Consider the following 15135-nt stretch of genomic DNA (forward strand, 5'->3'; position numbering starts at 1 on the left):
TCACTCAGTATATTCAATGAACTACCTAACACAGCTTCACCTCCCCTTGCCTTCCTCAATCAAACTCCCTTTTCTCAAGGCACATGGAGACTTTCCACTGGACCTTTGGAGTAATGGTGTTGCTGTCTCTCATATAAGATTTGGATCTATCAGAGAAGGAGTCCTTCCACCATGCTAAGTACAGAGGTGGACTCTGAGGGAACTGCTTGGGAAATGACTGTGTTGGAGCTGTGCTTTGGGATGACAATACACAGAAGCTCTCTATAGATCTGCCTTTTCCTCTGCAATGTGGAAGGCTATCCAGAGTTTTCTGCCCAGCAGTACTGTTCCAGGTGATGAATACTAGCCAAGGAAACCTGACCTCAGTCATGCTTGCAAGGAAGAATAATAAAGACAAAGTGCTGGATTGAGAAGATGCATGACCTATTCCTTCATTACTCTACATCTTTGGGATGAGAGCTCTAAAAGGAGGCTTGATTCTGTGCCTGCCCAGAGCATCTGGACTTCAGATTTCCCTTAATCCTCAGCATCATTCGTACCCCTACTAAACTTACCCCAGTCTTACCTTTTAAAGTAATATTCTGTGTCCTCTAGGTGCACAGGGGCTCTGTCAGTGGGAGGACAGGGGACATTAGACCTGTCGAAGGAAGGAACCAACAGCTTCATGGCTTGCCAAAGGCTTTTACAATGCTTCGAGAGCAGACTCATTGAGTTCAATGAGTTCAGGGGACTCATTGTATGAAATAACAACAATGCGTTTTATATGAGACCAAAAGATAGAGAGTAATTTTCTCAGAACACTGCTTTTCCTTCAGAAAAACATCCTCACTATCCCTAATCGAGTAAAATAGAGACTCTTAGTGGAACCAATGTAGTTATTCAGCCTAAATTTGCACAAGTCCTGGCCAGATACATAACTCTTCTCTCCTGTCACAGATCATGCTCCTGGGGCAAAGCACAACATAAATGTTTTGGGGGAAGATGTTTCTACATTACTAGCACCAATTATAGGGCTTGGGCTTTAGTCTATCCTACTGTGAGTCCTGTGGTCCTCCTCACCTCTGTTAGGAGGTGGGAAGACATCATTTGCTCATCTCAAGTCTCAAGACTCAAAACAACCAACTAAAATAAGAAAAGAAAGCAAGCTTCCGGGAGTTTAGTGTGTTTGGTGCTGATAGCAGCAATTCTGTCCTGACTCTGTGCCTCTGACATTGTTAGGGGAGCAAGCACACTCTAAAAAACATGTAGAATGGAAGCAGTTTTGAGATCAATGCGAAAAACAATAAGAAAGGGGAACTGGAATAGCAGAAAGCTGCTGTAGCTGCTTCGAGGCTGATTCTGTAGAAGAAAGGTTAACGAGTGAGAGTGAACAGAAAGAATGCTGATCCCACTGTTTGGCCACTTCGGATTTTCTGTGTCCCTTCATTATGGTGCACAATTTGGATTCTGCTTCCAATTCTATGGTAGACAAGTGCTTTATTCTCCTGCCCATACGTGTACTTGCTAGCAGCATCATGAATACCAGCATCAGTCCCTGACCTTGCAGGTTTGGACTTTGCATCATCCAGGTACTGAGAGATCTCATACTGACAGTGCAGCTTGGCTATAGCATCTGCAGTTTTGTCCCCCCAACCAGAGTTGGGCCTGCTAAGAGAAGGGAATTCATGGGTCACAAAAGGAAGCCTGGCAGGTTGGAAAATGGACTAAAAAGTAAAAACATCAAACATGAGATTTTCCTGTTTGGAACATTATGTCTTTTCCTACCTCCTGATTAGCTCAGTAACTTCCCTGCAGCAGACCTGAAGGGCAGAGACAGATCCAAATGACTCATTCCAGTGCAAGGAAAGAAGCTGAAAGATCTCAGCACATTTTGAGCTGGTGCATCAGGTTCATACCCCTTGGTAAGTGCATGCGAATGCTGCTCCCAGAACACATTTGTTAGGGCAGTACTATGTCAGGAAAGACCCCTCTCACTCTGAAGTTAGGAAGAAAAAGTGAATTTTAAAATTCTAATAGGCTTTACACTTACTTTGGTGGGTAACATCCATTGTTGGCTTCTGTGTTTTCCAGGTAACTAAAAAGGAGAGAAAACAACTTCAGAAAGTATCTTTGCTGTGGGTAATGTTATGCAATTATTTACTTATGCACTAAAAAGAAGAGAGAAGAAGAAATCCCTAAATCTTTTCCAAGGTGTTCCTCAGTGTATTTTTATAGGTAAAATGGCAAGACACTTTGGAGAAATTCAGTGTATCAAATGCAAAGGAGCAGTCAGTAACCTTGAACATCATCAACATATGACAGATGCCAGCGGTATGGAGTCACACAGAAATTCAAGCCAGGGCACTGCCAAATACAGTGGGATGTCCTGCAGCCCACAGCTGCAGCACAGGTACCTCCATCTGCATGCACAGAAAGGAAGGCTTGCTTCAGGGGAGCTGACAAGATGGGGAACTTCAAGTGTCTAATCCAAAACCGTATGCTTTTGTTTTCTTGTTTCCTGGCTGTGAGCAGTGATAAAGCACATGGGTGAACAGCTCTCACTGAACTTCTCCTCTTCTGCATGCCACAGTCTCTTTGGGAGCAGCACCTTTCCTCCCGCACTTCCACTTCCTCAGGCAGGACAAAAGCACAGTCACAGCCTGAAAGGGCAGTTTGCAATCTTTTTTGATCTACAGAGACCTAAAATTTTTCCAGTGAGGGTACAGACTACTTAGAAATGCTGTGAAATAGACTGCCATACAGACTACCACACACTGCCATAGACAGGCAGGAACTGAGTTGTTTCAGTGGATGACCTTTAGTGGATCTCTGAGAACTGGTCATCAGACTCACAGAGGTTTCTGGACCAAATTACACCAGTGTTTTCCAGAGAGGGAGGTGTGCCTCCAGCAAGATCCACTGACACAGCAGTGAAGAGCAGCACAGTGTGGAGCCCAAGCTAAGGAGCTGCTTGAGTATGAGCTTGGTTCCATGCCAGAAAAGCCAGTGCTCAAGGGAGGGGGCAGGATCTTGCCAAGGACAGGTCCTGGAGGACTGGGGAAAGAAGGCAGGGTCTGGAGAAGGTGTTGGGTGGAGAATGAAGAAGGAGAAAGAGATAGCAGTAAAGAGTGGTGTAACAGAGTTTATTTTTGTTTGTTTGCTTGTTTTTTAGAAAGCGGTCTCTTGTTGCAAGGAGGGAGACAGGATGCCTACAGATATACGGAGAATTGAGCTCTTCATTTTAAAGGAACTTTTAAATTCTGGAATTGGTTTACGTTTGGGAGCAAATTCTGAACATGCAGAAGTGACCGACAAAAGCCAATTATATTTTTCTTGTACCATAAAAATAAAGAAAAAAATGGAAAAAAAAACCAAAACTTTTTATTTGAAAGAGGGTATTTTCCCCCCTTCCTAAATAATATTTTAGAGAAACTGCTGCAGTGCTGTAAAGCACAGACTGAACTGTGTTTTTCCATCAGTAAATTACCATCAGGAGTTTCCACACAGCTCTAGAGCAGCAGTTTATTATTCGCACAATGCCCGAGTCAGTGACGGAACTGCACACTAACTCTACCTTCCATTTGTGGAAACTGTGGTTGCTCTGGAGGCCAATTCATCCCACGAGAACAGCTCAGACTTTTGCTCAAGAGGTTTGTCACTAGAAAAAGGAAAACACTGGTAAGATAGGACCTGATAGTATTTATATTGTATCATCACAGGACAGTGTGCTGGCAGTTAGTTAGGAGGAGCACAAAATGGGGCTAGCCCAACACATCGGGATGGGAAGGGCCAACCTTCTAAGTACTATGGGCCTGATTCCAGTTCATGGGGTACTCAGAGAAATGCCTCACTCTCTAGAGTGATGTACTGATAACCCCTGTGCTCGGCTGAGCACTAGCACCCTAGGACAGCTACTCTCTGTCTGTTCATGGGCCAGAGTGGCTTTCCTACAGGTCCACCAGTGGGACCTCTTTGTGCTCAACTATACCCATCATTCATTCCCCCAGACCTGTTGAGACGTGTGGCTGTCTCCTTCCCTGCCAATTATGTCTCTCCAGTTTTAGGTGGCTCAAATAATAAGGCATCCTCTGATTTCCCTGGGAGACTGACTCACAATGAGGAGCAGCCACGTGATCTAAATGACCCTTAACCACCATGAGTGCCTTATAATCAGACCTTCCCCACAGTGACATACAAGGATATATTTATACTTTATAGCCTATTTATATTTATGCTTTGGCTGAATGACCACAACAACAGTCTAGCTTCTACCTTTTCTCCAGGGCTCTAGACTTTGCTTCAGTCTGAGATACTGGTTTGGGAACATTTCTAACTTTTTATTCACTGAAAAGAGATAGAAAGTTTTGCACTTGACTGTACATGCTACAGAAACTCATTTGGTAAATCCAAGCCTTCTACAGCTACTTAAGCCCAGCACAGGGAGAGGTGAGGACAGATGGACAACCTGGCTTGCTCCAGTCTAGACATAGCCAAAAATTCTGACTGATAACACTGAGAACAAAAAGAGTCCTGCTAACATGGAATATATTTCAGCAATCTGAAACAGACTTGTGCGTGCAATCTAGAGGACAGAGATTACTGGACATAAGCATACAAGTAGGGAGTGATCTCTCTCAGTAGGGCTAGAGGATATGACCAAGGTTAAATTCAGAGGCATCTGTACACGCAGAAACAACAGAGTCCACTGGGCAGAACTAGCTAACTGCTCCACTGTTCAGTCACTAAGTGAAGAAGTGCTCTTCCGCAGAGAGGAATCACCTCTTCCTCAAAGGAAATGGGGAAAACAAGTGACACCACATAGGATACTGTCTTCTGCCCAGCGTGTATGCGAATCTAGACTAGCCAGCAGCACCCAGCCTTGGTGTACATGACACTTTCTGTTTACTGCTAGGCTGGGTTCATCTGTCATTGCTTTCTCCTTGGAGGTCCCTTCAGACTTCTCAGCCACTTTGCCACCGAAGATAATCAGGATAAGTTTCCTGATATGTGTATTTGTTCATGCTTTCCTACACACACAGCCCAAGACTCCCACAGGGTGAGAGATGCATATGCACTAAAGTGTTGAAAATAACACTAGCACTTCTGAAACACCATATAAACTGTCCTGGATCTGCCAGGTTCCTTTTTCCCCATGCACACCAAAAAGAGCACTGGGGTCTTCAGCACATCTACTGTTATTTGATGAAGATATTTAGGTTACGAGATCATGCACCTTGATCATGCTGCTCTCCACTCCCAAGGTCGATAGAGAGAGAGAGCCATCTCCAGGAGTAGTGTGGATGTGTGGGCTGAATCACACTCCAGAAGTGCCTGTCTCCAACAACAGAAGAGCAAGCAGGATCCTCAGGTGAGCACTCAAGGAAGGAGAGATGAGTCTGAGTCCTGTCATTCAAAGGGCCTGACACTTTACTGAGTGAGTGAAGCATTCACAACCATAGCTGTGAGTTCCCTGCCTCACCTGTGCAAATATGCAGTGTCAAAGCCCTGAGGAGCTCTGCCTCTTGAGCTCTGCCCACAGTACCTGTCCCTATGCCTCTTGGTTCCTTCTTCCTTAGAGTTTCCTCCATATCGCAGAACTCTTTATACTCTCCCAATGTCCAGCCTCCCCTGATCACCAGCAGACTTTCCACAGAGTGCAGAGGAACAGAACCAAAATTAGCAGGAGCTACCAGTGACTTAGGCTGTTGTACCACAAAGGCCATGGAAGAAGCTCCGTGAGGTGGGCAGTGGCAGGGCAATTGGAGCAATAAGAAAAGTGTAAAGAAATGCTTTAGGGACTGAGCCAGAGAGGAGAATCCCCGAGGGAGGTGAAGGAGGAATAGAAAAATCGGACAAGTTGCAGCCTAGCCAGCAGATGATGCTCTTGGAGAGCAGCCCAGGACCATGACTGGAGAGATCCCATCTGTTTGAGACCACTAGCAGGTATGTATTATTTCTGAGCAAAAAATGGGGTTATGCTTTATGTTCAGCAGCACAGATGAGCCTTTCTCAATTACTTACCCGTCCCCATGCTGTGACCCAGTTTCAGATGAGAAATTCCCATTAGGGGCCTGTCTGTTTTCACCATTTCTGCAAGCAAAACAACAAGACTGATTAGGTAGGAAAGATGTGGGGATACAATTCGGAGCACAAGAAGTGTAAGGCAAGGTGCTTGTTGGAAGTGTGATATGTGCAGGGCAGGGACTGTATTAAAACAAAAGCCTGACCAGTCTAGGAGATAGAAAAGTCTGCAATTTTTGTGCTCATATTCTGATCAGAAAGGATGGGGTGATGTTTGAGCTGTGGGAGGCCCACAGCTCCCATCTGGGTATATTTCCTCCCAGATTGCTAATACTTTTGTAGAGTGCTGCTTTCTCAGTATCCCCATGCTATAGTATTTATTGTGCTGTGACTGCAGTGTCCAGAACAATCGTGTATCTGGGCAAATAAAACAAAGCAGAGCCAAGCTTGCCAGTGCAACATCTCTGTTGCTATCATTTTTGGAGCTTTAGAAAGATACAGAGCCAACAGACCTACCTGATTTCAGTACGAGTGGAGATTCTCTGTGAAGTTTCACTCAAGGATGTGGTTGTTTGGCTCTTACTGCCTGTTTCAGCACTGCAAGACAAGGAAAAGAAAAAAAACTGTCATTCTTGAGCAAGCTGGCTTCCCATTGCAACTGGCTAAAATTTTCCTGCACTGAAATGTTCCTGTCTGTGAATAAATAAAACAGAAAACAAGCATCACTGTTTGCAATACATTCACTTACAAAGCAGTCTTTATCATGAGCAATTTTTGAATTAAAAACACTGATATTACCATGAATATCCACACTCTGCCAGTGAGATGCAGAGAGGAAAAATAATAACACAAAGTCAGTGACCAAAGCACTGTTTTCAGTGCTGTGGAAAATCATTTCAACATTTTTTAAATCATAGTCAGGAATTCAGACAAAGAAAGAGACACAGCTGAAAGCAACTGAAAACCTGAAAATGATTCCACTATACACAAGTGGCGAGAAAGAGTTCAGCAGTTTTGGGTTTCCTCCCTGGAAATTCCTTTTAGGTTTTGACCACTTCTATTAGGGTATTGTCAAATCATTGCAGGACATTCATAATTCCAGACATGAGACTTTTTTAAAATGGCTGCTTGGGTCTAAGAAAAGTATTCCGTGTATGATGCTGACGAGTTTGCTGCATTTCACTTTCCAGAGCTGTGCTCACAGAAGCCTCGGACTTACAGCTACGTGTGGGCTGATACAGTGGCAAAGGAAGTCCAAGATATCCTAGCTGTACTAAAACACTTACCTGGTGGGAGACATTGCTGTTGCCTTGGCTCATTCTGGGAAGACACAACTGTGTTTTTTCCTAGCATATTAATACTGACAAAACTACCCCAAAGTAATAAAGCATGAAAAACAGAAGACTTTTTTGTTGCATTCTCCTGTGGGGACCCATCCTGCCTGCCTGCCCACAGCTCTTGTGTCTGCCTCCTGGGCAGTAAGAGGCCAGATCCTGCTGCACAAGCATCCACACCAGCAGCTGCCCCTATGCAGAGCTGCACTGATGTGACTAACGTTTGCCTTTCTGCTGAAATGCTTGATCGTCAGAAACTGGCTTTTCCTATTTAACATGGCTGTGTTGTTCCTATCTCCAACATTTGAGTTTGCACTAAAAAATAGTGTCCCCAAATGTACAGATTAAATTTCAGCCCATTCACAAAATTGTTTTCACTATGTGCACATGTGTAATATGTGAGGAAGGGAGGGCAACTGCTTCCCAGCCATGCCTCAGACCTATACTGCAATGGCATGAAATTGCAACTGAAATTCATGAGGCAGCTCCTTCAACCCGAAAACACAGCACACCGGGCTGAAAGGCCTCATCTACTGGACTCCCTGCTGGGCCCAGTAAGGACCAGTGTGGCACAGAAGCCAATAATGCTGCTGCCTGGCACCAAGCCACCCCTCACAGTGGGAATAGAGAGCTGAATCCTGAATTAAATGAATCTGCTTGAAAACAGAGCAGGATTCTCCCTCCTAAGACAAACATTTCCACCTCCGTGTCAGTCTCACTCAGCCCCACACCACATGCCAGAGGTTCCTGACCAGTGTGGACTAGGAGAGGATGTCACTGCTTCTCCTTTATGTCAGAGACAGCCTGTCCCCAGGCCTTGCATGCCATGGCAAGAACACTCCAGCCTGTCTGCCACAGCTCTGTGTGGCTTTGCACTCATTTGGGCTTACGCGTAGCCTTTGGAATGGGTTGGTGGCTTGAAATGAGGCTAACATTTACTGCCAAAGCAAAGATCAATTTAAAGATAATGAATCTCTCAGGTCACACCTATCTGTTGCTATCAAGGCAGAATAATTAAATCTTAAGTCTCACAAAAGCTGTGGGCTGGCACAGGGGACTGGAAATAATGAGATATTGAGTCTTTCATGCCCAGCTGATGGGGTCAGTTCATGCAGCCAAGGTTGCTAGTAAAAGAAAATCATTACTATCAGATGGCTGCTTGATGGGGAGGTGAGCTCATCGAAACCTGCTCTGACTCTTATTGCGGGCTGTTTCTCCAGGACTGGTGCCAGGCTCATTCCTGTGGCATATGAGCGCCTTGTGAACACAAGACTAGTTTGGGCTGTGGCATGTGAACACCCCTAAGCCTTCAGATCAAGACAGAGGCTCTGTGGCAGGTTTATATCATGCAACTTATTCCAGAGCTGGCCTGTAGTTAAATGCAGTCTGTCACTCTCCAGGGCTGTCAGTTGGGTACCTTCAGATCCTTTGGCCTTGTCATCATGCCTGCCCATTTGTTTCCCTGAGTTTGTTTATCTCAGGTTTCATTTTGGATCCTTCCCTTCTTGCAAGAAAGAGGCAATCAGAGTCTCATGGGAACACTCTTTTGAGAAGCCTTGAGAAACCTCAGTCCCCAGCCGTGTTCAGCCAGCCACCTTGCAGTTAAATGCAGTATCTATAAAGATGGCAAGTCAGTGGACCCTAACATCAGAGATGGTCAGCACATTACTTCAGGATGAGTCCAATACCTATTGCCATCTGGTGTAAACTTGCATGAATCAGACACAGTCGAACTCCTCCTCTGCTGTCCTTCTTCTTCTTCTATCTCAATTCTTTCCAAAGGCAAACAGAGAGAGAAATATCACATTGCTTCCTATTCTCCATTGCCAACTAATCCAAGCAGTTTATTTTTGTTTTCCCTTAAGCTATGCTTTTCCTCTGTCTCCCTTGGGGGCATATTCTTCCTGTTCCTTGTGCTTCACGTACTCTGTTAGTGGTGAGTATCTAAACTGGCTGAATTAAGTGAGACCTTCGGCCCAAGTCAATGACATTTTTCTGTCTGCCACAGTCACTTTACAAATGGCATCAGCTGATGCTTAAATTTCAGAAAATGCCCTGGGCGTCATTCCCCTATGGTACTGACTGCTTTAGAAGTTAAATGCCTGAAGGATATTGGCACTGCTGGTTGAAACTATCCTTCCCTGGAAGAAGAAAGGCAGTGAACAAGTCCAGGCAATCACTCCGTGCTTTAGGTTGCCCATAACTCAAAGCATCATCAGTACTGTAGTCTCAGTGCTTACTACATTGTGGGCTCTCAAAAGCCAGCACCCTTTGGCCCAAAGAATCCTGCTTTTCAGCTAACTCTCCCTCCTCCACTTTGAAACACCTGGGAACCTCCTATCCGAGCATTTAACAGTATCCCTGGTACCGTACACAGACACACAGCCTCCGCAGCATTTCCACAGCAGAATCAGTGACCTACCTCTTGGCAAACAAGGGTGGGAATTCTTGTGTTGGGCTGCTGCAAAGGAAGCACAAGATAAAAGTTAGAGAAAACTTTGGAGGCAAAGTCAGACCTTGGGCAGGGGCAGCTCCCAAAGGGACTCTGACCCATAATTGACTCCTATGGTGCAAGGTATTGGGGATCACATAGCACATCTGGGTAGCATTGACAGGGACCGTGTTTGTTAGACCTGTGAGAATTATAGAGCAGATAAGCTAAACATAGGAAGAGCAGCAAATTATAACGTGAAGTAAAGAAGTTCCCCCAAAGGGCCTTTTTGATTTTACACCTTCCTGATGGTTGTTTTTCTCCCTGCGCACAAACATGTCTCTCCACACAGCACACCACCCTCCATGCATTAGAGAAACTAGTAACCAGTGCAAACTCCCTTCTTAGTGCCCTTATGAATCCTACCCAAGAACTTCTTTCATTCTGGGCACTGTCAAGTGTTGTCGGCACATCCCCTCCCTGCTTTCCCCTGCACTAGCAACCTCCTGGTGCCTCACTGTGTCATCCTGAGTTATGTCAGGAGGAAAAGGATTCACACTGAAAGGGAGCTGCAAAAAGCTTATCATAACAGCTCCTGGGAGATCAGAGATCTTGCAGATCTGCCTTTCTCCTACCAGGAAAGAGATGGACAACAGAGCCTCAGACATCAGGAGCTCCCATACACCCTTCTACACATTACTGTTAGGGCTTTTTACAGAATTACTTTGAAGCCACAACTACGATCAGGATCTTGTCATTCTAGGTATTGCTCAAACACAGCATAGAGACAGACTCTGTCCCAAAAAGCTGATCCAAGCCGAATGCAGTTTCTTACAGTGGTCTATACTTTTCATGGCTTGCCCCTTCCATCCCACTACTTCCTGCAATGAAATTGCAGAGAGGAGTACTAAGAATTGAGTCTGAAAACTTGGGTCTTAGTTGTCGGTCCCAGGGAATTAGGGAAAATTGGTTTTTTTTCTTCCTGAAATGTCACCCCTCTTAGTAAGAGAAACGTCTCAAGATTTCTAGAAGATTTGCCCCATTCTGCAGAAACCAGTGAATCTCCTTGGTACTTCCAGATAGCTGGCAGCTAAGTCTTCTCCACTCAATGGAGAGATACGCGTTGCTTTCAGCAAGTCTTTGGATCAGGTTACCATCCCTGTGAGACCATGTTCAGTAGCCTCTTCCCTGTCTTCTGCCCCCAAAATTCCACCATGAAGACTCACCCGTTGCTTTTCTTGGCCGCTGAGAGGACGTAAGCACGTTCCCTGCTGGCAGTGCGTCTCAGGACACTGTTGGCCGCCTCTGTCCTGGAAGGAAAGGAAGGAGTCACATTCTGCTCATGCTGCTAGTAGCTGCTGAGTGTAGCTCTGAAAAAGCTATAGATGAACAACCCAGTGGGGGCTTGTGCTGACCCTGACAGAGCTCCCATGCTCTGGAAAGATTATGAAATTCAGCCAGAGCTAGGAGGAGTAACAATGTCTTATCTTTTTCCCTAGCATAAATCCTGCTCTTCATACTGGGACACAGTGCTCTCTCATAGATGTAGTGTCAGGTGAAAAAAAATCATTCCTCCTCCAGGAGGGCAGAGGGAGTTGCCCTTCTCAAGACGTGGACTGGTGCAATATAGCATACCATGGGACAAAAAATGGGATATAGGCTTTGCAGCTAACGTGCTACATGGATCGTATGTGTCTACACAGATGTCAGTACCACCAAACATATCAAAGGGGGAGTGCTAATCTCAAAAAGATTTGGGGGGGTGGGGAGGGGAATCTATCTCCAGTGAACAGATCACTAAGTTTTCATTTGTAAAAGCCCTGCATCTGAGACAAACATTTTTAGAAACACAACAAGGACTTTTAGAAAGCAACAAGGGTTCTGGTTGCCTCAGATGCCGTATCCCAGGCAGATCCGTCACACGGGAAAAAACACATCCTACTCATGATGCAAGGAATGAGAAACCAGTCTGGATCCAGATTTAAATGAAGGTCCCCAAGTGGTCCAGACCCAAAGGCGCATGTGAAGACTGTGGGAGGTGGACTCCTCCCTGTACTGCCAGGCTATTTGCATGCTTCTATCTTTTCATATAGACAGGATACACTTGACGGATTCCGCAACCCAGCTCCAGCTGCCAAATTAATTGGGCTATGCTGTCAGGCCGAATCATGTCAGGCTTTTAATTATATTTTGTTGGGAGCGCAGTCGCCTGTGGGCATAGATGCGCTCTGTATAGAAATATCTGCTTATTATTATTTTACAGCAATCAGCCCTAATGGGTCAGTTGTAAACGTCATCACATTGACCCTCCCAGTAATGAACAGTTAAACTGAAGTAAGTCCACTTGCCACTGCCACTGCCCCTGCAAGACAACAGTGGTCCCCTGCAGGGCATACCTCTTTTTATGTTCATCTGGAGTAAAAGGAACATCCTCCTCATCCAAGTCCACTGACCTTTGCTTGACATTATATGGAGCTCTGAAATACAAAGGGAAGGGGAGAACCAGAGTGAGGGTACTGCCTCTGCAGACTGTTCAAGAGGCAGCACAAACAAAAGCCTAAATAATCCAAGGGCAGGCCATGTAGAAATGGGTTCAGGCACTGGAAATGTCGCACAGGAGTGGGGAAGACACTTGTATTTTTCATGTGCTTTGGGGTACACATGTCCTCATAGGATTTTGTTTTCTTAGTGCAGGTATTAAGCCTAGAAGGAGACTGATGCTAAATGCGCAGCTGCACTTCAATGGTGGAGGCAGTCTTTGACATGAAAAGCAGCATAGAAAATGTCAGGAGGCCTCTCCTTTCTGTTCTGCCAGGAGGTCTCTCCTTTCTCCTGGTTTCAGAAAGGTCAGTAATGCTGCAAACCAAGCCCCCAGGCTGCATCCTCCAGCTTCTGCCTCAGTTAGGATCAAGTAGTAAAATTTGCTCCACACAAAGGCCACTAGTAGGCCAAGGAACGCCTCATGGCCCAGACAGGCCTGGAGGTAGCACCAGGAAATGATTCACTTTCAAGTGAAAGCTCCACAATGCTCAGCTGACCAAGTGATCAGCCTGGCTGGGCATCCACACACAGGTAGCTTCATCTCTGAGGCTCAAGTGCCGCTGATCTCCTGCAGCAGCTGCTCAGTGCACAGCAGAAAACACTGCTCCCCTTTGCACACTCACAGTTTCTTGTAATCCTCAGTTGTCATCCTGTAGCCAGAGGAAGAACGGCACTGGCTGGATCCCTTCACTGCAGTGCTGCAGATAGCACAAACCACATCTGTTAACATGACCCTCCTAAGCTCTTACCCTTTGCCACCCTCTCCCCGAGGTGGACTCATGCTTCACAAGACAGGGGAAAACATGGTAATCCCAAAGATTCAATCTCTGAATTCAGGGAATGCCATTTAATGGAACGGCAACATTTGTCTTTTTTCCACAGATTTGGACTAGGATTTGAGGTCTGCTTTGTTTCCCCAGGGCCACTGAGAGTTGTCAGAGCCAGTACGCACATATCCTACTGTGAGATGGTGCTACTTCATCACAGGATCAGCCCACGGAAGGGAGGAAGATGCCCTGTGGCATCATGCTTCTCTCCTGCTGAATCAAAACAGGGGGAAACATGGGGCTTCAAAAAGTTTGACTAGAACTGCAACACAGCATCTGCTGAGATCAGAGCTATGCTTAGATGTTATTTTCTAAAATTAAATGCAAGTACTTCTCACAGCAAGGGGGGTTTCAAAACAACTGACATTAGAAACATCAAAATGAAGTGTTCCAGCCTTGCAAGGATTCTTTTTGATTTGTTCCCCAGTCAAAACTACTTACCAAATTAAGCCTAAATCTGGGAGTAGTTTCACAGTCAACTGTCCTCCCTTGCTTTGGTGAAGGAAATACAGAGTTTGATGCCCTATCCCTTTCCTATGTCAGCTTAGTGGAGCCGTTCATCTAACAGCCTCTGTCTTCCACGGTTTAGTAGGGATTTAAAGGAGCTCAGTGGAATCCCACAAGCACTGGCCAAGGTAAAAGGATCACTAGAACGATATACAATACTTAAAACTTCAGTTTCATGAAGAACATGAAGAGCTGCAAACCTTTTCTGTGCCTCATTGGAAGATGAAGAATCTGGCAAGGAAGGAGTCTTATCAATGGTTCTTGTGAACACTCCCCTGGAGAGAAAAGAGACATGCTAAATTTGTTGCAGGGCAGAGTTTGGAACCACAACTAGGAGAGATATGCAGCCATTCTTTGGCCAAACTGCATCTGTGTGCCCTGTTGAGAGCAAGCTGCTGGCTCAGGACACAAAAAATTAGTATGTGCTTCCTTGGAAGAGTTATCCTGAGAAAAGTCCCTGCTTTCCTACTCCTTGGCCTTTGAAAACACTGTAAAATCAGCTCCCAGGAAGGCTTAGGTATGGCATCACAGGACTTGCCAACCTGTTTGGGATCAGGGAGGCATCAGATTCTCTGTGGGCAATGACTGATGTGTCAGAGGAAGCTTAACCACACGAGCCCCATCACCAGGGCCGTGGTGATCATAAGAATGGTGGAACGTTTTCATAGCACACTCATCCTCCCATGTGTGATCACTGTATTTTTCAGAGGAGATCCAATTTTCTGTTAACGTCACCAGCAAACTAGCTGGTATACATGATACCCAAGAATATCTTTCACCAAAGAACTCCTTGCGCATCACCATGTTTCCCGCTAATAGAAGAGCCCAAGAGAGCAATATTTCTCGTATTTGTTGCTCCTGATCTAGTTGTCCTTCCCCTATAGTCCAAGTGCTTCTTGCGATTCTGTGTACCAACCTGATGAGGTAACCAGACTGAGGCTTGGAGGCAGAAGACCTGTGCAAGAAACAGACATAAGTGAATTGAGAACACACAGGAAAAAACAATAGCGGCACCAGTACTAGAACAAAATGTCCACAGGACACATGGCTGTCAAGCCAACAATCTAGCCAGATAAGCTTTGGGTGATAGTTCAGATACTGCAAGAAAATTGACCTCAGACGGTTTCTCTAAAAATGAATAACCATCAGAACATGCTCCATAAAAGAGTTCTATCAGAAAAGCGAATTTTAGAGTTAAGTCAGTTAAAATTAGCCAAGCTGACAGTGTCTGCTGGCTCAAACATAAATGGTCAGATTGAAGACACAGAGGGGGAAAACTGGATATAGATCTTTGTTATTTTGTCACAAGAAAACATCAGCTTCACAGTAACTTTTCTGAGTGTCTGTTCTCAGGAGAGGAGTGTAGCATAGCTCCCCAGAGGGAAAGGAAAGAGATACCATTAGGTGGGGATATGGCCCCTTGCATCAGGGCAGGAGGAAAAGTCCCTGGAACCTGCTTCAATGCTGGGTTGGAGAAGTCTTCATGAGAGCAAGG

General features: G+C 45.4%; 1 protein-coding gene across 8 annotated transcripts in view; it reads right to left on the reverse strand.

The window, feature by feature from the left end:
• ZNF185 (zinc finger protein 185 with LIM domain) overlaps nt 1-15135 on the reverse strand; it is a 53385-nt gene that overhangs the window by 16281 nt on the left and 21969 nt on the right. For 4 of the 8 annotated variants that reach the window (XM_026099290.2, XM_026099264.2, XM_026099326.2 and 1 more), the window contains exons 5-16: nt 14557-14595; nt 13841-13915; nt 12930-13004; nt 12162-12242; nt 10992-11075; nt 9757-9795; nt 9023-9106; nt 6517-6597; nt 6001-6069; nt 3554-3637; nt 2030-2074; nt 566-637 (exon numbers count right to left, since the gene is read on the reverse strand). In XM_026099290.2, the coding sequence (XP_025955075.2) occupies nt 566-637; nt 2030-2074; nt 3554-3637; nt 6001-6069; nt 6517-6597; nt 9023-9106; nt 9757-9795; nt 10992-11075; nt 12162-12242; nt 12930-13004; nt 13841-13915; nt 14557-14595 (828 nt within the window). The remainder of the gene's footprint in view (nt 1-565; nt 638-2029; nt 2075-3553; nt 3638-6000; nt 6070-6516; nt 6598-9022; nt 9107-9756; nt 9796-10991; nt 11076-12161; nt 12243-12929; nt 13005-13840; nt 13916-14556; nt 14596-15135) is intronic. The other 4 variants (XM_026099272.2, XM_026099316.2, XM_026099306.2 and 1 more) reach the window with 4 other exon arrangements.

This window comes from Dromaius novaehollandiae, chromosome 11 (genome assembly GCF_036370855.1).
Source record: "Dromaius novaehollandiae isolate bDroNov1 chromosome 11, bDroNov1.hap1, whole genome shotgun sequence".
NCBI classification, from domain to species: domain Eukaryota; kingdom Metazoa; phylum Chordata; class Aves; order Casuariiformes; family Dromaiidae; genus Dromaius; species Dromaius novaehollandiae.